General features: G+C 35.8%; 3 protein-coding genes across 41 annotated transcripts in view; all 3 read right to left on the reverse strand.

Moving 5' to 3' along the window:
* epg5 (ectopic P-granules autophagy protein 5 homolog (C. elegans)) overlaps positions 1-23,181 on the reverse strand; it is a 1,176,376-nt gene that overhangs the window by 531,695 nt on the left and 621,500 nt on the right. For 4 of the 11 annotated variants that reach the window (XR_015490518.1, XR_015490517.1, XR_015490516.1 and 1 more), the window contains exons 2-4: positions 2,068-2,182; positions 1,676-1,826; positions 9-170 (exon numbers count right to left, since the gene is read on the reverse strand). Coding sequence is in view for 5 of the 11 variants with exons in the window: in XM_087252760.1 (XP_087108886.1) it covers positions 9-170; positions 1,676-1,826; positions 2,068-2,182 (428 nt within the window). In the remaining 6 variants the exon portion in view is untranslated. 11 annotated transcript variants of the gene reach the window in all.
* On the reverse strand, positions 16,203-21,367 carry riok2 (RIO kinase 2 (yeast)). Its single transcript, NM_213554.2, is given in 10 exon segments — positions 16,203-16,470; positions 16,630-16,720; positions 18,123-18,536; positions 18,621-18,713; positions 18,802-18,993; positions 19,169-19,257; positions 19,341-19,516; positions 19,632-19,748; positions 19,825-19,963; positions 21,189-21,367. Coding segments are annotated over 10 exon segments (1,539 nt in total). The 5' UTR covers positions 21,255-21,367; the 3' UTR covers positions 16,203-16,308.
* The window catches only part of atxn2 (ataxin 2), a 59,431-nt gene continuing 57,841 nt past the window's right edge, over positions 21,592-23,181 (reverse strand). For 28 of the 29 annotated variants that reach the window (XM_087252681.1, XM_087252677.1, XM_087252680.1 and 25 more), the window contains one exon: positions 21,592-22,311. In XM_087252681.1, the coding sequence (XP_087108807.1) occupies positions 22,283-22,311 (29 nt within the window). In that variant the 3' untranslated portion in view covers positions 21,592-22,282. The remainder of the gene's footprint in view (positions 22,312-23,181) is intronic. The other variant, NM_001128349.2, reaches the window with a different exon arrangement.

A 23,181-nucleotide genomic window follows, 5' to 3' on the forward strand; every position in this document is an offset into this window, starting at 1 on the left:
TCTTATACCTCTTGGCCTTGAGCACGTGCAGCACCGCCCTCAGGAAGAGATGGTCAAACTCCACCTGCAGTTTCTCCATTGAAAATGACTGCTCCTGCACTGTGGTCCTGCTCACACCGGTCAGACTGATGTACTGCGCCCAGTGGTCACTCACATAGCAGAGCGTCATCCTAGTATGAGAACAAATAGTACCGATTACATACTCAAAGGCCTAATCTGTAAAAGAAATTGATGCTGGATTTGTTTAACATATAAGTCACCTACATCTGTAAAAGTAACTCAAAATGTCAAAAAACCAATGACATATTTAATAGCATTTAACTAATCCCATATTATGCTATAATCAATCATGGTCTATAAATAAGCTCTAAAGACTGTTGATGGCACTGAGGTACATCTGGCTCCTAAACTGAAAATGACTTTAACCCTTGTGTGATCTTGGAAATGTTTTCATCTACTTTAAGGTGATTTTGAGCCTTAATTTGGCCACAACCTTCTTTGTGTTTCATCAAATGGAATGATTTTTAGTGACAAATCTCATTTTGACACATATTTTGGGAAAATGCTTTGAAATTTTTCAAAAACTCAACAGTCTGGGCAAATTTACTACCCTTTCATTATGTTAGTGGCTGTTTTTGCCCCATTGAATTCCATTATAACAACATTTTTTTATTGCAAAGCCATGACACCATATATTCATGCATTGTTGGCTGTTGGATCAGATAAGAAAGAGCTTTATTACCAGGTATGTTCACACATACAAGGAATTTGTTTTCATGACAGAGCTTCTACAGTGCAACTGAATTACAGAGACAGGATAAAAAACAGATAATAAATATATTTTAAAAATAGAAGTATTGTTGGGGGGTTTTCATATTGGAAAAGGGCAAAAATTTTATCGTGCAAAAAAAGCTTTAATATGAAATAACTTGGAGTATAGTGTTTGTGTGTGTGTGTGTGTGTGTGTGTGTGTGTGTGTGTGTGTGTGTGTGTGTGTGTGTGAGAGAGAATGTGAGAGAAACTTTTGTGCACTTAATTTGATATGTCTGAGAAAATCAAAATAAGCACCCCAGCTTTCAGAACACAGCAAGCATAGTAAGTTTTTATGCACACACATTACAATATGCACTCATTACACACGTTATAATTGTTTTACTCTAACAAACTCCATATAAAAGCCAGAAACTTTTTTTTTGCACAGGCTTATCTAAAGGGTTAATGATGCCAACTGATGATTAACAGTAAAAAATAATAATAATTTGACCTCTTCCCAACAGGGAAAACCACCAACAATTAACAATGCATGATGGCTTTGTTGTTATAATGGAAGTCAATAGGCAAAAACAGCCACTAACATAACAAAAGGGTAGTCAATTTTAACTACACAAGGGTAAATAATGTTGGAGGCTCGGACATGATCTTACACTCCAGAATTATGATGAACTAGTATATTAAAGTTGAGCATTTCTACCATATGCATATCATTTATATCAAAATACTTCCCGATTGTGACACTGGAAAGCGCACTTCATGTAAAGCTGCTTTTAAGCACAGCATTATGTCAATCACTGTATGTGTTTATAATAATTATCTAAATATTAAACAGAAACTGAATATAAGTAGTTAGTAAGTGTTACTTAAAATAGACATGTCATGGTATGAAAGGAACACAAACCGAATCATGTGACCAATCCTCTTCACAAACTGCCGATAGCGTGCTCTGTTGTAGGTCTGCAAGCCGACTGCTAGCAACTCAACCAGTGAAGAGGCAAACGCAAATATCTTCATCATCTTTTGACTTGTGGTGGCTAGAGGCTGATAGTCCCCTATTGGACAGAGTGACATTTCACAGGCCAATTATTGAGAACTGCTATAAAATGTCAACTTTAATATACATGTAATAATCGAAGGACTTGTAAATAATAAAGGAAATACATGCCAAAAGCTTTTTGTTTTGGTCATTTGTGTTGTGTGGTTGGAAATCACAAACAAGAATACTATGCAATCCGCTGGCTTAATATTGCATGTCTGCATCAGTTTATTTATGGGGCATGAAGACAGCCTCACCTTTAGAGCAGATGCCCAGTAAATGTTTGAAGAGCTCATCAAAGGGAAACTGAGAGAACAGAGAAACCAGATCATCCTCAGACAGCAGCATCCAGCTCGTTTCTGGGTCTTCGTCCTTAGGGAGTTCACAAAGAGTGTTACAGCAGAGCGGACATCACATGGGAGAAGCATGTAAAGTCATAACAAGCAGCATAACAAGCACAACAAAGGGTCTGTTGTTGGAGACATAACAGACAAAAAATATGAACACTTTTGGTTTGTGATGACAATCAAAGAGAAACTAATAGCTCAAAATAGTAGGCTGTGAAATCAAATGTTAACACAATGTATGATATCAACAGATTCTGGCCAAACAACTGGCTAAAAAAAGCTTTTATTTTATAAAGCAGAATAAAAAAGTTCAGACAATTTATTAAGCTTAGTTAACACTTGGAATTATAAGATGCATTTTAGTCTGTCAGACGATACCTCTGAAGAGAAAGAATAATCCTCAAAACTATGCCATTTGTTTATTCTGATTAAGGGTCTTATTTTTTTTTACTGTGTGATGTCACTTTTTTACCCCATGTTGCTCAAATTACTAGGGGTGTAATGGATCACGTTTGATCTGTGATTCGTACAGATCACAACCCACGATTCAAAACACACGTGGCCCACGGATTAATAATTTTTTTTACTGGTAGATTAATCCTAAATTTGTAATGATCACGGAGAGATTGTCTCTCGCATCATTTAAATCACATGTATTAAAGCATTTAGGCGTTCTAATAAAACATAATAATGACGGAAGTAGTTGTACTAGGTTATTCGGGATGTGGTGGGTTTTTCAATAAAGGTGTTGTTTAGCCTGCATTAATGCATTCAGTGTAAGCTACACGATTAATCATTTAAGATCAGGATCTCAACACCCACGCAGCATTAATACGTTTATTAATCCTTCAAAATCGCTTCAAATCTGAAAATGCAAAAATCAAAACAGAGATTGTCTTTAGTCTTTTAAATTAGTTATGAAGTTACAAACAGTGAAACAACACAGAAGTACTGGGATAACAGTTTAAAGTTTAAATAAAACCACCAACGTTTATGGTAAATAATAAAACCACCGTCATCTGCATTTAACAGCACTCAAAAATGAAAGCTTTAGGCAGCAATTACATTATTTTACCAATAGGTGGCAACAACCAGCCATCAAAAATATGCCACTGAATAATTCTTCATAAATGACACATCAAGCAATAAAACATGTTATTTTATAAGTGAATAACTGATTCATTTATTAAAAATGAGGCTAAAAATAAATATGGGTTGTAGTAACAGTGAATTTTTCACAATAACGAAAATAAAATTTTTATTCAGGTGATTTTTTTCTTCTTTTTTTAAAAGTAAAATTACATGAAATTAAAGGTTCTCAGTTCTATTTGTTCAAACCAAAAGTGTCTTGCAGTACTGTTTGTGTAATAAATGGAAAGCAAATTACATTTGTCTCCTCCACTTTTTGGATCATCCGAAAAATGGTCTGATCTAGGGATGTTGCAATTCTCGATATAATATTGAACCCTTCGGTACAACATCCACGGTTCAATCCGGGCTTGTGAATTGCGTTTTTTTCTGTTTTACATTTAAATAATTTGTGTGCGTTATATATTTCTTCGAATTGACTGTGTTTATGTGCTTGTAAGTCTATGAGCTGAGATGAGGAAACTCCTCTCCGCAAGTAAATATTCAATGACTATGCTGTAAAGTTAGGGGGCACTTAACCAACAGTAGGTGAAGTAACAGTACGAGGAAGCGCCGGATTTCTCAACACACTGGCGTTTTTCAAATCTGATGTGAGCACATTTCAGTTTTTCCGTTGAGTATAATGTCAATGAAAGAAAAAACATTGTGCAAGCATTGTTTTACACGTACAGCCTACTCGAACTGAAACACTTCCAACCTGACTGCACATCTGCAGTGCCATGACCTAGCAATATCACTGTTTGAAGGCAGGATAGCAGAGAAGGTGATAAAGTTCTCCAAAAAAACAACAATCCCTTGTTGAATTCTGGTTCTGAGAGACACATGAAAATAGCAAAGGCAGTGGGGGTGTTCATTGATAAAGATTTGTAGCCATTTTTAGTGAATGGAGATGCAGACTTTTGTCATCTTATAAAAGCACTTAATCCGCTTTAACTTACAGACTACAGTCTCACACTTTTTTCAACATGAGATAATTAAGATGGTTTATTTAAGTTTACTGAAGTACAAATATGTTTATTTGAAATGGTCAATTTATGTTTATTATCTTCACATTTACTTTAAAATTGTAGGATTTTTTGTGTTCCCCAGTTTGTATATGGGCTACCAGCAGCTGTGAGATTTCAGTGTTTTTTTTATACAATAGGAACTAGTGTAAATTTCTTGGCTTTAAAGTAAAATAAAGGAGTATTACAATAAACCGTTTTTATTCTTTTTCTCCTTAAACTCTCACTAATCCTATTGCGTAAGCAAAGAATAACAAAAGAAAACACGTGTCAAGCCATCAGAACCAAACCGAAAACAGTGTTAAAAAACTGAGGTATGCATTGAATCGTAGGCTAACTGTATTGTTGCATCCCTAGTCTGACCCATGACTAAAAATCATTAAGTGATCTGAACCATGGGATTTGTGATCCATTACACCACTACAAATCACTTTAAATCAGCACAGTTCGTTTGTGCTAGATTTGTGCTGGTTTGTGGCATTAAAACAAACACTGTATCTATCTGTTTTCTGTGTTTGGATATAACCAAAATATTTCTGGAGCTGCGACGTCACTCTCCACCCCATTTCCTCTAAATTGCAAGAAAAAGCAGGTGTCATTCATTTGTGCTCGATTTATGCTAGTTTGTGCTGTTAAAGCAAAAACTTTACCTGGTTATATCTAAACAAGGAAAACAGTTTTAATGGCACAAAACAGCACAAATTGAGCACAAATGAACTGTGCTGATTTGGAGTGATTTGAGCAACATGGGGTGGAAAGTGAAGTCACAGTCAAAAGCCAACACAAACATTCCTTTTTGTGGCACAGATCAGCACGTACATGGCACAAATTAATGGCATAGTTTCAGCCATTTTTTTTATTTTTATAGGGTGGCAACTTCACGAAGGTGAAGAACTTGCTAAATAAAGCTGTAAACATGCTATAAAATACTTTGAGCATGTCCACTTTTGACCACTTCCACAGTCAAAAATCCATTTAACCAGACAAGTTATAACTAGAGGTGCACAACATTGTAAAATTGATATTGTGATATTTGATATTTTTTAGTGATAGATATTGCTGTATGTAAAAAACTGTAAAACAGGACTACAACTTTTATTCAAAGACAACAAATTTTTTTGACTAATTGGGATCACTTGTAGGGAGTACATCTGCATGAAATATAATAAACAAACTGCAAGCATATAAGTGAAATAAGCAGTGTTTTCTAGCAGCAGTCTTACATGATTCAGGTACAGATATTAAATAACACGGTGGCTCAGTGGTTAGCACTGTCACCTCAAAAAGGTTGCTTGTTCCAGTCTCGGCTGGGTCAGTTGGCATTTGGAGTTTGCATGTTCTCCTTGTGATAGCGTGGGTTTCCTCCGGGTGCTCCAGTCAAACACAAGCGTTATACTATATAGGTGAATTGAAGAAACTAAATTGGCCTTGATGTATGTGCGTATGAATGTTTCCCAGTACTTGGTTGCAGCTGGAAGAGCATCCGCTGCTTAAAACATATGCTGGATCAGTTGGCGGTTCATTCAGCTGTGGCGACCCCTGATGAATAAAGGGACTAAGCCGAAGGAAAATTAATAAATGAATGAATTTATGTAAGAACCTATTATTTCTTCTGCCTAAATGCTTTAAACTTTCTAGAAATGTTCACACGGACAAAAGCCTTAAAAATTCCTGCGAATGATAAAATGTACTCCATTAGGTTAAACTTTATAGTGACTCTACAAATCTCATGTGTTCTGAGTCTGTGGCTCACGGTCAACTATGATCCAGACTCAACACTTCACATCCAGCGATCAGCACATAATGATATTGATGCTGAAATGATATATTGTGCAGCTCTAGTCATGGCTATCACAGTATTAACACTAATGTGGTCGAATGTGCTTGAACAGCCACAAAAGCCAAGACTGACGTACAATCCTAACACGTGATTGCTATGGGAAATGTTTCAAGAAAGAACATCAAAACAAGACACACAGATTATATCCACATACTTTCACTTGCTTGCATTACTACGCACTCATTAACTGTTTGGTTTGTTCAATTAGCAGTGGTTGTGTGCTGCACTGAGTAATGTAAAGTGTTACAAAATGAAAAGGCATTGTCTTTCAAAAAGTCTAACAGAAGAAGTCACAAGTGAAGCATTTGAACTTGTTAACTCTAGGTGAAAATGGTAATGCGTCACCGCTGACTACTTGTGATTGAATCAGGGAAAACACGTTGTCAGCAGCTGGATACAGGACATTTTAAAGCACCGATAGGGCTGAGCAGTGATGCCAGTTTGATGTCATGATGGACCTCCTCACCTCTTCTCCACCTTCATCCACTAGAGTCCAGTTACCAGATGCAGGTTCTGTTAGGCTGTTGTTGCCCCTTGCATCACTGGGCCTCATGTGTCCCAGGAAGTCTGGACGGTGCCTGCATGTCAAACACACACATTCAACAAAATAAAATCCAATTTTCTTTGCATCCAGTTTAGGCTTGATGATGATTATTCAGTGGATCACAGGTTCATTTTTCCAGCTAATATTTACCTTGCTGGAGACATAAGGATAGCAAGGGCCTGCATGAAATGATATACTCCAGATGGGTTATCCAATACTTTGATCTATTAAAAGAGAGCAGATGCAATGCTATTATAAGCACAGTTATAAAGTAATGAATTACAAATGGTCCAATTACTGTAAGTGGGAAGTTTTTCTCAGGTATTGTAATTTACTAACTAGGTTTAAAAATGTTAACTTGTAATGTGTTATATGCATATGCAGTATTTCTGCACTTTTTTCAGTCAACCTGCAGTCACTACTTTGTTAGTTTATTTTCTTGTACAGTGATTGGCCAAGTTAAATCGTGGTTCTGTGATTCCCATATAATTAAACTGCACATTGAAAGATCACATCAGACAGACAGACCTCAAGAAGACACAGATGCTTTACAAATGTAGCAAATCTGTAAATTGTAGTCTATGCATGCTAAATAACTCATAAAAGAACACGCAAAAAAAGAAAATGACACTGATGTAATTTGCAGGATATAAGACGAAATAGTTTTCACAGTGTAACACGCAATACTCACTACCTTTGTGTAGTTTAAAAAAGGTTTTTTTTACATACTAAATACCTTTAGTATTTAGAACAGATCTTTTTCTTTTACTCGGCATGTTTTACAAAGTAATGGTACTTCCACTCGATTTTTCAGTACTCTTTCTACCACTGATTATAAGACAAGTGGCTATTTGACAATTGGATGTACAGTGTGTGTGTGTATATATATATATATATATATATATATATATATATATATATATATATATATATATATATATATATATATATATATATACATACATACATACATACATACATACATACATACATACATACATACATACATACATACATACATACATAAATACATACATACATGCACGCACGCACGCACGCACATACACAGAGGGAAAAAAATAGGTAGTGAACATGTTATGATTTATCCTGGTGAATATATTTCTAACAGAATTAGAAATATAATTATATTATATATATTATAAATTATATTATATATATTGCTCAGGTGTGAACCGTTTCCCAGACTTCAACAGTCCAAAAATTAATGATCTTGATGAAAAATATTGACAATTCTGTGGGACTCATCTATCAACACTGATCTTTAATTCTTATTTTCTATAAGTCAGAAGACTGGATGTTCATTTTAGCAGCTTTAACACTGATGAGGGGCAGGATTGCTTTCTAATTACTAAGAAATGTCTGCTGCTGTCTGGGCTTTCCATGCCTTTTTACACCTTTCTTTATTCATGTGTTCAATACAATTCCCGGTGTCATTTTTATTACACTTGACTCAATTTCTGAAGTAATTACTTTTGATTTCTTTGTATGTATGGATTGCTTTGTTTGTTACTGAAATCTGGTGAAATTTTAAGTCAACAAGTCAAAAAAGAGTGACATGTTCAATATTTTATTTTGCCGCTGTATACATTTTCTATGTCCCTGTTAACATTTTCTACGGGTCAATGTCAGGGCTTTGCTTCCCTACCTGTAGGAATGGCACAGCCCATTTCCCTACACCTGCCGGGCAGCAGAGCAGGTGGTTTAGGATGAATAGATGATCTCCTGTAGAACCGACCTGATGAAGCACAGCCACCTGAATGAAAAAGAAATCTTATAACTAATATCCTTTTATCTACAGAAAATTCAAGTGTATTAATATTGCCATTTTAGCATGAATTACAAAACTTTACGTACACCAGATTTTAAAAAATAAAAAGGATTCATAAATGCTTATACCTGGTAATATTTACAAATACTACACTCCAAAAAATCAACTAGGCATGTATTGGATTTACAAAATAAAAATTTGAAACAACAAGAAGAAGTATCACCGCGTGTTTTTGGCACAGTTTGGGAATTGGTTTTCCCAAGAGCTTGAATGTTATGCATGTTATGTTGTTGACTATATGTTTCCTATACATTTTATACTTTTATATTTTGAATAGGAGTACCAAAGTGAAGAAAGCCGTTTAAACTCAATTGGTAAAAAAAATGATGTTAACGTCCTACAGGTATTGCTTGGGGATCAGTTTTCTTAAGAGCCAAGGTTATTTTGTTGGCTAAATGTTTCTTATACATTTTATATTACATATTACAATTTTGGATATTATATAACATTTTGTATCAGAATATTAAAGAAGAAATTTGTTTAAATGTGATTGGTGCCTGCTAAAGGCTATAAAAAAAAAATTAAAAAAAAAAAAAAAAAAAATATATATATATATATATATATATATATATATATATATATATATATAACATGTTTTCTGTCCTTTTTGTGTTGAATTACTTAATTTTAAATCTCGCTTCATATTATTGTAATTTAAAAAATGTAATTTAAACAACAGGGCGAGGCAGTGGCGCAGTGGGTAGCACGTTCGCCTCACAGCAAGAAGGTTGATCTCCATGCCTTCGCGTGGGTTTCCTCCGGGTGCTCCGGTTTCCCCCACAGTCCAAAGACATGTGGTACAGGTGAATTGGGTAAGCTAAATTGTCCGTAGTGTATGAGTGTGTGTGTGAATGTTTCCCAGATGGGTTGCGGCTGGAAGGGCATCCGCTGCATGAAAAACTTGCTGGATAAATCGGCGGTTCATTCCGCTGTGGCGACCCCGGATTAATAAAGGGACTCAGCCGACAAGAAAATGAATGAATGAATTTAAACAACAATATTGAACAAGAAATTTACTAGCTGATTTAACAAGACATAATTTTGTTAAAGTAAAGCTTTAGTGTTACATTGAGTAAATTAGAATAATTTTAATTAGAATAATACAATACAAACATTTTGAGTCAATTAGTTGAAAAGAAGTTAGACTGACATATTGAAACCATGTTTTATCTACAAATGTGCTTTGTGTTCATACAACATGTTCAAAGCAGTTCAGGTTTACTTGATTGGATTAGATGCATAAAGGGTGCCACGATTAAATCATGTTCATTCAACAATTTTTTTTTTTGAGTGTACAATGAGGCTACTACTTTTTAATTGTCCTTAAATTAAAACAGTAATTTGTTCTTTTATCATAACCTAAAGTTATCTAGTCTTTGACTTATTTTGCAGTCCATTATTAGGTATTTTGAGATCTTTACCAGCCTCTGAAGCCAGAGATGGATGTCAGCCTGAAATTGAGAATCATCTAGGACCCGTCGGGTGAAGATGAACAGCACACTGATGCTTTCCTTCAGCGGCTGCAAAGACGAGGGCTGAGACTTTGGACTCACTAAGACATTCAATACAAAAATCAATAGACAGCATGACATTCAAAATCACAGGCAGAACTACTTTCATGAGAACAATCATTTTTCAGTGGTCAGGATGAATGGACAAAATAATATAGATGAAAGAAAGTTGTCAGTTCTGTGGATAAAAGTGTCAGCTAAAAGCTTAATTCTGGGCCTAATTTCAAAGGCTACACCCTCCAGAGCTGCCATTTTAGGCCACATCCAACAATTAGATTAAATAACAATTAACTGTATTATAGTAACTGTACTTTTCCTAAATAAGATATCCATAAATGTATTATGTAGACAGCAAATATGGCTTTCATAGAGTGCAGTCTTCTAAATGAAACAAGTCTAAAACTCAGTGAGAACTAAAATAAATAGAAATCAAAAATATTTTCTGGCACATTCGCCAAAGATGGATGACTTCGCAAACCGAACATAAGGGATATTCACCCAAAAGTGAAAATTGTCACAGTTTACTCTCCCTCAAGTGGTTATAAACCTATATGGGCTACTTTTCTTATGTTGAACACAAAAGAAGATGTAGGAAGTAGGAAAAACAAATACTAAGAGGTCAACGGTTACAGGCTTCCAACATTCTTCAAATAATCTTTTTTTTTGTGTGTTTAACAGAAGAAAGAAACTCGGGTCAGTAGGTAAATGATGACAAAAGATGAATTTTTGGGTCAACTATCCTTTCAAGTGTATTTGTGCAAGTGTTTTTGACAGACAAGACATGGTACTCCTTAGGAAACAAACCTAACCAATAATTTGTGGCTCATGTACAGACTCGACTTTTATCAGTGTGAACTTGCCTGCACTTGTATCTTGCACAGCCACACTCTTGGTGGTGGGGTTACTGCTGAGCAAGCGGTAGAGATAAGACTCCACTTGCAGACGGGACAGGATGGAGGTGTATGAGTGCAGAGCCACTGTCTGATGGAGGATTTCCGCCTTAGCAGAAAACAGGTGCTTCAGCTCAGCTAACGCAGCCTCGTTCAGTGTCACCTGCTGGTAGCAGTGGTAGCCATACACCTTATTCTGGTCTGCACATACACCCTGTAAAACAAACAGGTGTGCTTGAGAATAATAAAATAGACCAGTGCAGTGTATTTCTATGGCGAAGGCATAATGTCACTTAAACAAACATCTGGGAATAGTTATGACTCAGATAACAAACAGGATGCAAAACTGGAAGTAGAACTAAAATTAATGGACATTACAAAGAAAAACATTAAGCTCTGAACAAAACTAACTTACCATGTTTTGTATGTTTATCAGGATAAAGGAAATACTTTTAGACAGGACAATATTTTAGGTTTGATATGAGATATAATAAAATATTAGACTTTGTTTTTCTTCACAGCTTGACTACTGTCAGATGATATTGGCTAGCACCGTAAAAAAGGATTTAAGAAAGCTCCAGCTCCGTACAAAATAGGGCATTGAGGATAATCCTTCTGTGTTTGTATATTACAAATATGAAATATTAACTGTATGCATTCAGAGCTTAAATGTCAATGGATAGAAGACAGAATGGTGGCTGCATTATTGCTATCAACATGGGAAGTTTCACATTTAAAAACTCCAATAGATCAGCATAATCAATTGCAATCTAATATCCATCTACTGTACATTAATATGATTCTAGATGAGCAACTTTCTTAAATGTAGTGCAACAAAATCATGGAATTTCTAAAAAATAAAACAAAATTTTTTTTTGAATTCATTGTTCATAAGATTATTGTAGGAAATCAAGGTTTACATTTTTCCAGGGTATATACTGGAATCAGAAAGTGAAATTCAATACCTTCTAAGACCTTTTTCAAGACTCTTTCCATACATTTTAAGACCTTATAACCACTTTAAGTTTAATCGAAAACACTGGCGAGATTTTAACTTATAGTATATTTACTAAATATTAATGTAAGAAACTAATCCAAAACTAAAACATTTTTCATACCCACGTTGGCACCTATAGCTGCAGAAAAAATGGTGTTGCCTTGGTTTCTGTAGTAAACAAAGCAACATGATGTCAAATCTATCAGGATTAACTAAACAGCATCCTGATATTTGCAGATTTTATTCAGGCAAATTTTAGCATACAACCATACATTGCATAATCAACAATGATATGAAATGTAATACCTTGCAAAATAGCATTAAGACGTTTTAATACTTTTTAAGGTCCTTAAATTTCTCTACACTGATTTATTAACTTTAATACTTTAAGACCCCGCGGACACCTTGTTTTTATTGAAGACGTTTGAGATGCTAGCAAATAAGCTGAAAGTAATGTGTACTAATAATATTGTAATGCATAAATTTATTACATTTTCTTATGTATGAAATAATGTATTTATTTTAAGCCCTGTGTTTACCCCAGGAAGACCAGCAATGCTTTAAGGCATACTGTAGCTGAAGGGGGATCCAAATTAATGCAAAATACAAATACAGAACGACTGACAAAAAGACAAGGACAGAACTAAAGACAGAAAGCATAATAAACAGAAGAATAGTATGGAAGAGAGAACAATAGATTGATAAATACTATGATAAATCAACAGATGCAAAAGTCAGACAACAACAGACAGAAGGAGATAACAAACAGAAAAACAGATTAATAGAATGATGAGGCTGAGCCGATAAACAATATTATATAGAATCGTGATGAAATTTGTGTCAATAACAATGATAAGCTCTGGACTTTTTATTCACTCTACATTGATCTAAGATGTGTGCAATGGGAATCTAAAAGTGTGTTGATATTAGAGATGTACTGAATTTTCTGCCACCGAAAATGTATCAGACGAAAATGTTAAGCCATTTAATGGACCCTCTAATTTTTGTGGCTTCAGTCTTTGTTGGGGTACTCTTAAATCTGGAAGCATTAACAACTTGAATCAAACTATATATATATATATCTTTATTGTTCAATATAAAAAATAATTATCGAGATTGGATTTTTACCATATAGCCCAGCCCTACTTAATTTTTAGTTGTTCAGCTTTTTTTCTCTCTAAATAACTTATAACTAGACGGAATCTGCAGACATTTTTGAAATTTCTGCGAAAATTTGTGTTAAAAATCTGCGGATTCATAAGAATGATTTTGTATCATAACTATGATAAGTAAAAAATGTAATATATGAAATGAAAAGTAATACCTTTTTAACTTTTATTTAATGCTAACAAACCTAATTAGATCCACTTTATTTGGTAAATAAAGCAAGTCTCTCATATAAAATATATACAAAATACAGAAAATATTACCTCACAAACTGTATTGTAAATAAATCATATGAATGTTTTCAAATTAGTCAAAAATATTACTGCCATTAATTTAAAAACTAAAGAAATCAAAATTTACACACATTTACACAAGTAAATAAACAGAATCAATAATGGGGTAAAAATCTGCAGAATTCTGCGGTGCAGATTCTGTGCAGGCAAACTAATAACCCATCCTCTTGAGATTCACATGAAACCTTCTAAAGCGGTATGTATATATGAATTATATAATCAATTTACATTTTTATCCATTGTTTAAGGAATCTCCAATGCTTTAGTAATGCTTAACAATCATGCCAATAAAGCTTTTTTAAACTGAACTGAATTGACAAACAGATAACATGACTGACCTGTAACGAAAGCCTTTCATCCTTGAAGCTCCACAGGCGATTCTGCACATTTTTGCAGTCCGAGTTAGCAGCCTGCAGTTCAGTCTGGGCCTGCGTCAGCTGCTTCCGGCACCTCCAGTAGCTTAGCAGCAGCTCGTACAGCTCATGTCCTTCTTGATGAGCCAGATTCTGGAATTCGGCTTCATGCAGCTCCACGTTTTCCAGCCAGGAACCGGGCTCCCACATGCGCAGCTGCTCACTAGTGAAGGGCTTCACAGACTGGCAGGTCTTAGGCAGCTCTGGGTAAAGCCTCTCTCTAGATCTTTCCACATCCACAACCTCCACTGGAACCAAGCTGGGCGGAGAGGACTCCTGGTTAGCCAGAGCCAAAACAGCCGGAGCTACTAGTCTCTCAGACGCTGCTGGCATTAAAGAGCCATCTAACAGTTCGTAGGAGATAGAGTACGAGTCCTCTGAGAGCTGAGGCTGGGAGAGGGAAGCTGGGATAGAGGGATATATAGAGGGGACACTAAATGGCTCAAGTTTAGCACTGAGCGGTTTGGGATCACTTTGGCTGGACGGAGCAAGCACTGATGTTTGGTCCAGCCGAGGTGCAGCATCTTGTGATGGCAATTCATGCTCTTTGTCTTCATGACACGTCGATTTCTGTACTACTTCAGGCTTCTCGCATAAGAGAACATGCCGTTGCTCATTTTCAGCTTTGTCATGATGATCTAGTGAAGTCTGAAAGGCAGCTGTGTTGAGGTCAGGAGGCACATGAGGGAGGCTGAGCGGCACATCAGTGAACTCAGGCTCATTAACTGCTTTAGAAGATCCTAAGGGCTGTCTGACGCTCTCTGACTGCCTCTCCTTTTTGACCTGTAAATGAAGCTTTTTTTTAAAAACATGAAATTATATAAAAATGCAAACCTACAGATTGATAAAATGAGCTTATAGACAGGTTTTCACCTGTGGCTTCCCACTGGATTTGGACTTTGCCTTTTTAGGTCTCACAGCCTCCATCTCCACACATGAAACCACATGATCTTTATAAAATCACTCTATTTCTCCAGATCCACACGGGACCCTGCGGCACACAAGTCATGACACTTCAAAAAAAGAGATGTGCAGTTTAAAGAGACAGTTCAGCCAGAAATGACGACTCAGCATTATTTATGGTATGGTAGACAAAGTGAAATCCCTCACATTCGCAGTTACCTTTTACTTTGAAATAAAAAGAAAAGGAATTGAAACGGAAAGGTGACTGAGACTGTCAGCCCTACCAACATTCAGCAAAATCCCTTGTTTCAGTTGACAGATGGACAGAATAGCGCAGATAAGCAGGCAGACAGACAACTATATAGAAAGAATTTTGAACGGATGGATGAATGGATACAGCAGATAGACAGACAGATAAATAGACAGATTGAGCAGACAGACAGTAGGATAGTCAAACAGATAGATCAACAAAGTTAAATAGACATACTGTCCAAATAAAAACACAGACTGAAAGACAGATACATAGATAGACAAACAAAAGGATACGTAGACAGATAGACAGATAAAAGGCTGAAAGTGACAGAGGACGGCAAAACAGAGAAGACATAACGTTACATGTTTTTTTTCTCTGAAAAAAAAAAAGACACATGGGTTTGAAAAACGAAAATAAGTCATATAAAACAAATTATATATATATATATATATATATATATATATATATATATATATATATATGTTTATATGACAACAATCGTCTAAGCTGAGGAAGAACGAAAACAACATTGGAGAAACAGCGGAAATTGAAGCGGTGAGTTTCCACAACCCAAATAACCATCGAAAACCGAAGAGAAAGGACACATATTAAAAAACTCGTTGTTAGCCTCACGAATTTAAAACGTTATCCAGTGAAAAGTATCGTTGCAATAGGGAGAAACGACTCAAACATTCCCCCTGCTAACATTAGGTTATACTGATTCAAATTACACTCCCCAAAACACGACCTCAGAATCATCTTATATGAAAAGAAAAACGCCACAACTTACCCAAGTAATATACTGCGATATCCCTCTTATAAAAAATAGCTGACAGCTATCATAAAGCTTTAGCGAAGCTGTCAGCTCTGGGGTTTGTTTTGTTCCTGGACGCTATCGCAATACACAGATCACGTGTCTCTCCGCCCTTCAAAGGCAAGCGGAGAGGGACAAAAGGCGAACGTTTAATATTGAGTCAAGGTGACAACTTGGATAAATTTTACGTTATATGTTACAAAACAATAAACACGCAAAACTGATTCTGACACCTCGCAGAGCAATTTAAAGGAAAATGTTTGCATTATTAAAACATTAGCATGTTAAGCTTGAAGGAGACCATGCATATTCAGCTGAACAAACAAAAATCTCCAGCATACTTGTGATTGATGGTCAACAATTTACTATTATTTCAAAAAAGTGATATATTTCAAAAAAGAAATCATACAACCAACTCAACTTGCAGATTTAGATGTTTTATTAATCAATTTTATATACACACACAAGTGAAAACCGTTAGCAGTCCTGAGATCATTTCTCCATTAGGCTGAGTGTGTAGATCCTCAGCCCCAGAAGGAAGCGGTCTCCAGACTGCTCTTGATGTTGTTCTGGTTCTCTCTCCTCTCCTTGGTCACCAGGTTTGCTTCCCCCTTATGCAGACGTCTCCTCTGAGCCGCCTTCTGTTGTTTGGTCAGCTGTCTCTTCACCTTCTGCCTGATCACCTCCTGCATTGGGAAACATCCAAGACATAGCTTCAATACAACATAAATCTCAGCAGTGGTAACTAATTTTCTTCCAAGGAACTTCCTGTCTATATATGCATACCCAAAAATATTCACTAATCATGCTATTGTGAACGAGGCATTCTAATGGTTTGTACTCACTGGTGGAATTGTAGAGCAACTGGCCACACTTGCCATGCTCATTTCACTGGTTGTTCTTCTCCTGTGATCATTCTCGAGGCTCAGTTGGTCTCTGTGGGATTGCATGAATCATATTAATAGAAGTTATTTTATTAATATATAAATATGACACTGAAGTCTGTGTCTTAATGAGTGGCTCGTCGAATCATTCATGCAAGCAATTCATCCAAAGTGCCTGATTTATTATTAGAAAATACACAAATATTGTACTCTGCCTTAACTTACAACCACATTCATTAGTTCAAAAAGCACTGTGTCTAAAATGCAACTCAATATAAATTAGTTTGCTGAACTCCGGTATAAAACTGATCGCATTTGCAATCATGCTCAAACAGCACTTCTTGCTAGAGGAGGTTTACTTTATCATTGAGCTTTATCATAGATTATAAAACCTAAAGGATATTTGTTTGCTTTCATAACTTTATTTATAAGAGGATTTTGACTGTATTCTAATAGGCTTCATTACACAGTGAATGACACAGTGCAATTTTCAGGGGTTTCCCTCTTTTAGTCAAATGTCAACTTCCCTGAACAATCCCTGACTTCAGTGAAAAAGCTGAACTTCTATGGTCTATAATAACATTCTTAAAAACAAGGAGCTGTTGTGCTTTCATAATATAAAATAGCATTATGAGACCAACAATGGATAATTTATCTCAGTTAACCCCGACTAACACTCAGTCTTTGAAGTGGTCATTGTGTAACTAAAGCTCTAGAATTAATGATAACTGAAAAATGTTACATAGACATTTGTTAATATTCAATAAATTGTGATAATGAACATGCACAATATTGACATCATGGGTACTTATGGGCAAATACCATGAATAATTATTTATTATTTATTCTTTTAGAGTGCCTTTTAAGAATATTCAGATGGTTGTATTAGCAGTGGTTGTTCATCACAGATGCTTTAACACTTAAGCAATTTATTTTAAATAAATATATTTATTGTAGATATTATACATTTATTAAATTTATTATAACACTTTCTTGTTAATCTGTCCAACAATATTGACAATTTTTTGATTATTTATAGGCCTTTTGTTCGTTAACTCTGTAAATTAAGGTTCCATTTGTTAACAGATAAGTAAACTAAAGTAAATGTCATGACAATGTTAATCTCTTAGATATTGCCACATAATGCATTAAGAGAGGCTCAATGTTTCTATTAAAAAAGAGTTAATAACAGATAAAATTATTTTAAATTTTTTTTATTAATTAAAATAATTTTTAATTTCAAATTATTTCTTTGATTTTGATGCATTTAATAACATAATGAGACTTTATTGTAAAGTGTTACATATTGTACTTTACCATCCTTTTTAACATTTTGTTAAAATTAGTAATTGGTTATTATACCATTTCTTCGGCTAAGAAAAATGTATACAGGCAGAATCCTACAAGTTACAACACTAAAAACTGCACCACATTATCTTAACATGTCTGCTCACCTGAATGGTCTGAACTCTTTATTGCATGCAGACAGGTCAACCAAATCAGGACACTCATCCTCCACCTCATCTCTGCCCAAGTCTTCAGAAATGCCAGAAACCATTTCTGTCTGAAGATCCTCTAAGGGGACGTCCTGCTCACATCGTGCTCCCTCAGGCTCTGTGTTGTTCTCTTCTGATAAAGTCTCTGCACTTATTTTTAGCCCTTCTAGCTCAAGCATGGCATGTTTAAACTCCTCCATGTCGATAGTGTCCCCTGCGGACGCCTGATGCGTGTCGTCAGTTGACTCTGGGCTCTCATCGTCTTCATCTCCATCACTCTCAGGACCTTCAGGGTGGAGCAAACTGTCGTCCTGCTGCAGCTCTTTTGTGTAGCCACTAGCTGAGATCTCCACATCCAGTGAACATGCCCTTCTGTATAGAGGAAAATGTGACTTTGTTCAGCCTCTGAAGTTAGGACAACATCATAGTAAAGCATTCTGAAAGAAAAAACATTACCTGATATCTTTGAAGGTTGGATAGAGTTCGCTTTCATAGTTGAATCTTTTTATGAAGAAATCTCGAATACACTTGACATCACGATCAAAGTACCTTTTAGGAAACAGAACATTTATTACATTGCTGCAATTGTTCTTTATTAAATAATAATAATCAGTTTGATATCTGAACAGATATTCACCATTCTGCATTTATATGTGAGGTGGAGACCATCTGAGGGAAATCGATCATTGTGACGTGATCATTGTCGTCAAGCATTAGGTTAAATTCATTGAAGTCTCCGTGGATCAGGCCATGATTGGCCAGTTTGACTATTAGCTCCATGATTTCGCTGTACAGTGCAGCAGGATCTTGAATCTCTCGAACCTGACACCTGTGCAGAGAATACAGCAATATTTCATTACTATTACAAAATCATGAATAATGGATCAAAATATTTCTGAGTAAATGACAGATTATTAATCATCATGCATTAAAGTTTTTATTGTAACAAAAGTCTATATTGCGTAAAAATATGTTGATCTTAAGCAAAGTGCATGTAAACTCACAGCGGGTAACCGTTAATGAGCTCCATCACCACTGCGTGTCTGTTGTAGTCCACTGGCTTTGGAACAGGAAATCCTCGATCATATAAAGCCTGTTTAAAAAAAAAAAAAGGAATCATAAAATAAATCCTGACGAACAGCCTAAACAACAACAACTTAGCTTTTGGGGTTTTACCTTCATGTATGCAAACTCTTTCATGGCAGAGAGCCGGGACAGATACAGCCATGACATATTGTTTCTGTGCTTGTGATAATCTCTCTTATTCTTCAAGTTTCTGAAGGACGTCCTGCCCAGTCTATGAAGTTTCAGAGCAAACTGCTGCTCCTCCGCATTAGCAACAATGTAAATATCTAAAAAAAAAAATAAATACATTTTTTTAAAAAAAGTATGTTTTAAGTCTGAAGAAAGTATTCTTTTTGTTTAAAAAAAACAAAACATGTTAATATGTATCCTTCAGGTGCTGACCTGACTCTTTACCAACTCCCATCTGGTTTCCAACTGATAAAATCACATCTCTGGATGAAAGTGTCTTCAGCGCCAGGTAATCATATCCACCGTAATTCAGCCGGTAGCCCTGTACAGCTAGAGAGGAAACAGTCAGAATCTGCAAAGACCCCCACACACTACTGAATGATATTATCAATGCTGAAGCATTTACTTTTGCTGCGCTCATAGGCCAGAAGTTTGTGTTTGACCAGCTCTCGCAAAACCTTGTTGCATCCTCCGTGTTTGAGGCTGGCAATGGACGCAATTAGACTTACTGGCACGATTTCATGGTTCTTCATGCCCATTTCCACCTGCACATCACAGGAGAAAATTTATATTAATAAAAGTTCATTACATATATACAGCAGTCAACATTAGAAGTGTGATAAAAAGCGTTCAAAGTTGCCCTAAACTTATTTAACAACACCTATTGTTGTCTTGTGAAAACTTTGATCATCTTCAAATGTTCTCTACAGTGTATATTCATATACACTCACTGGTCACTTGTTTGGTACACCTGTCCAACTACTCCTTAACGCACATCTTTAATTAGCCAATCACTGCAGCAACTCAATGCATGTTTAAGCATTCAGACATAGTCAAAACGATCTGCTGCAATTCAAACAGAGCATCAGAATGTGGAAGAAGGGTGATTTAAGTGACTTTGAACATGCCATGATTGTTGGTGCCAGCTGATCTACTGGGATTTTTATGCAAAACCATCTCTAGGGTTTACGTGGAATGGTTTGAAAAAGAGAAAATATCAAGTGAGCGGCAGTTCTGTAGGCGCATATTTTCAGTACCTTGTTGTATTAAGGCAGTTCTGAAGGCAAAAAGGGTCCAACTAGGTATTAGTAAAGTGTACCTAATATAGAGGCAGGTGAGTATATATAATTTAGGTAAAGTTTGATTTATATTTGCACATTCAGTCACAGTCCATACATTGTTTAATATGGTACATTGAATATCTGGACTGAATTCGCATGCAAGTATGACTTCAAAACGACAATAGCACTATTTGTTTGACTGTGAACAATTTTGTAATTTGATAGTAATTGGCTGCTAATATGATTTCACTATTTAGAATATGCAATGAATACTTTTCTGAAATAATATTATTAAGAAAAAAGTCTGAATGTGCGAATATAAAATCAACTTAACCTTATTGTGTATATACACTGTATACACATACATACAAAGACAAACGCACAAAACGGTACAATGTTGTCAGACATTTATACCAAATTTGAGACAAAATTCTAATGTTTTAACTTAAGTAAAAAGACATTTTATATATAACGTAAACATTTATAGTATGAAACGTATGTATACACAATTATTACAGTATAATTAACAATGATTTAACAAGAACAACGAAACTGCACTGATAAAACTGTCACTCGGTTGGCATTTTAATGTTAATATTGCTTTTGGTCCATAAAGACTGTGAGCAAGTCGAAATGTTGTTACATTAAAGCTGGATGAAAAGTCTAGTAAACAAATAACGTTAGACGGTTTCATGAAATGGATACGTACCGCTGTCAGCACTCTAAAATCATCTCTAGACAGATACCTCAGGATTACCACGTTTAATTTGCCCATAGTGGCACAGTCGGTGTTTCCTAAATTTCAAAAGTTTTCTCCTTTTGCCAATTTTTCACAAGGCGATATTATTTCCAGCCCTTCCACATGTTTCAACCGGAAGAGTGCAGAATTCTGACGTCTGCATCAGTGAAGCCGACAAACTCAGCGCTTCTCCTGGCGGCCCGGAGCGGAAGTGCACCCGACACCTTTCCCACACACTTGCAAAAAAACAGGCACATTACCAACATTTAAAAATCAAGTACAAACATGAGACCAGGGCAAATGAGAGCACACACATACACAGAATATGCCAATAAAGTAACACAATGTAAGAGAATAAAACAGCCAAGGCGTGTAAAGTTTTTAAAACTTTTTTTAATGTTTTTAATTTTTTTTAATTCATTTATATTATCTACAAAGTAAAAGTTATTTTAACTTAACAGTTCTTATAACGGTCAAGTCTAATGGGGTTTTGCCATCAGATTAAATTAATAAATAATTTATCTGCATTGTTTTTGTCTTTTTTTTGCCGAACATCATCTTTATTGGAAGTTTCTTGAGTTTAGTTTGGTTAGAAGAACCATCTCTCGTTGTTGTTGGTGTTGATTTACCCCATGGTCTTGAGCACAGCTTATAGCAGCAGCATTTAACAGTAACGTTAATACTGTCAATATAAGGAAGAATTATCTTTAACTTAGAAGGTGCAGACAAAACGTTCCAGTTATTTATGCACAGTTTTCTCACTCATCTGGGCTTTTTGTTATTGTTAGGACCCCGCTGCAAGAGTTCTAGTGTCACTGAAACATGTGAAAAATGATTCCTCGTTAAAACTCTTGTTTTCTTTAAAAAAAAAAAAAAAAAAAGCCACGGTTCACCACATCATTGCCTGTTAGAGTTTCTGAATCACTGGTGTTGGGTTGCAGTAGAGCAGCATGACTGAGGTTCTGATGGCCTCGTTTAGGGGGTGTTTGGAGAAAAAAGGTGATGTTTGGGTGGCTCTGCAAGGATCAGGAGACCCTCCCCTCCTGTTCTCTGGTCTTCATCCTCTACAGCTGCTGCTGATGGTGAGCTTGCACTGAACAAATACACAGAACGATTATTATGCACTTGATAAAACCTTCAAACAAATGACAGGAATTGACAGCAGGAGTCAAAATGGCTCATATTTCTGTATGTTTTGGACCTGCACAAAAATGCAAATAACAGGATAAGAGTTTTACTCTTCATTAATTATATTATACCTTGGAATAAAATTGCAAAAAGCACTAGGGAAGCTATAAGTAACTAAAATTCATTGTATGAAGAACATTTTTACATGTATGAAAGCCCACAGAAATGTTTTCCGGTATTTTGTATAGTACGTTCATCAAGTTCAATACTTAATGGCCATTGTTTACAAGTGGTGCTCGCTGCAGAGCCATTTGGGCGAGCTGAGCTCCAGCGAGGGGGAGCTTGAGCTTGATCTCCCCCTCGCTGGAGCTCAGCTCTGCTCAAATGGCTCTGCAGCGAGCACTCTCTCATTGTTTATGAAGAGTTGCACTGACAGATAATAGGGCTGTAACGGATCCATATAAATCACAGATCAATTGTGATCACAACCTACGGTTCGGAACACACGTGGCCCACAGATAAATACTTTTTTTTTTTTACTAGTAGATTAGTCCTAAATTTGTAACGATCACAGAGATAGTCTCTCGCGTAATTCAAATCACATGTTTGAAAGCATTTAAGCATTCCTGTAAAACATAATGATGATGGAAGAGTTGTGGTAGGCTATTTGGGATGTGTTGGTGGGTTTCATTAAAGGTGTTTTTTGTCCCTACTTGTTTAGCCTGCATTAATACATTTAGTGTAAGCTGCACGAACAATTTATTAAAGATCAGGATCTCAACACCCACGCAACAAAGTATAAATGATGGTGATTTGCATATGTTTATTCATCCTA

This window comes from Danio rerio, chromosome 5 (assembly GCF_052040795.2).
Source record: "Danio rerio strain M-AB ecotype USA chromosome 5, GRCz13ab, whole genome shotgun sequence".
Classification (NCBI taxonomy): Eukaryota; Metazoa; Chordata; class Actinopteri; order Cypriniformes; family Danionidae; genus Danio; species Danio rerio.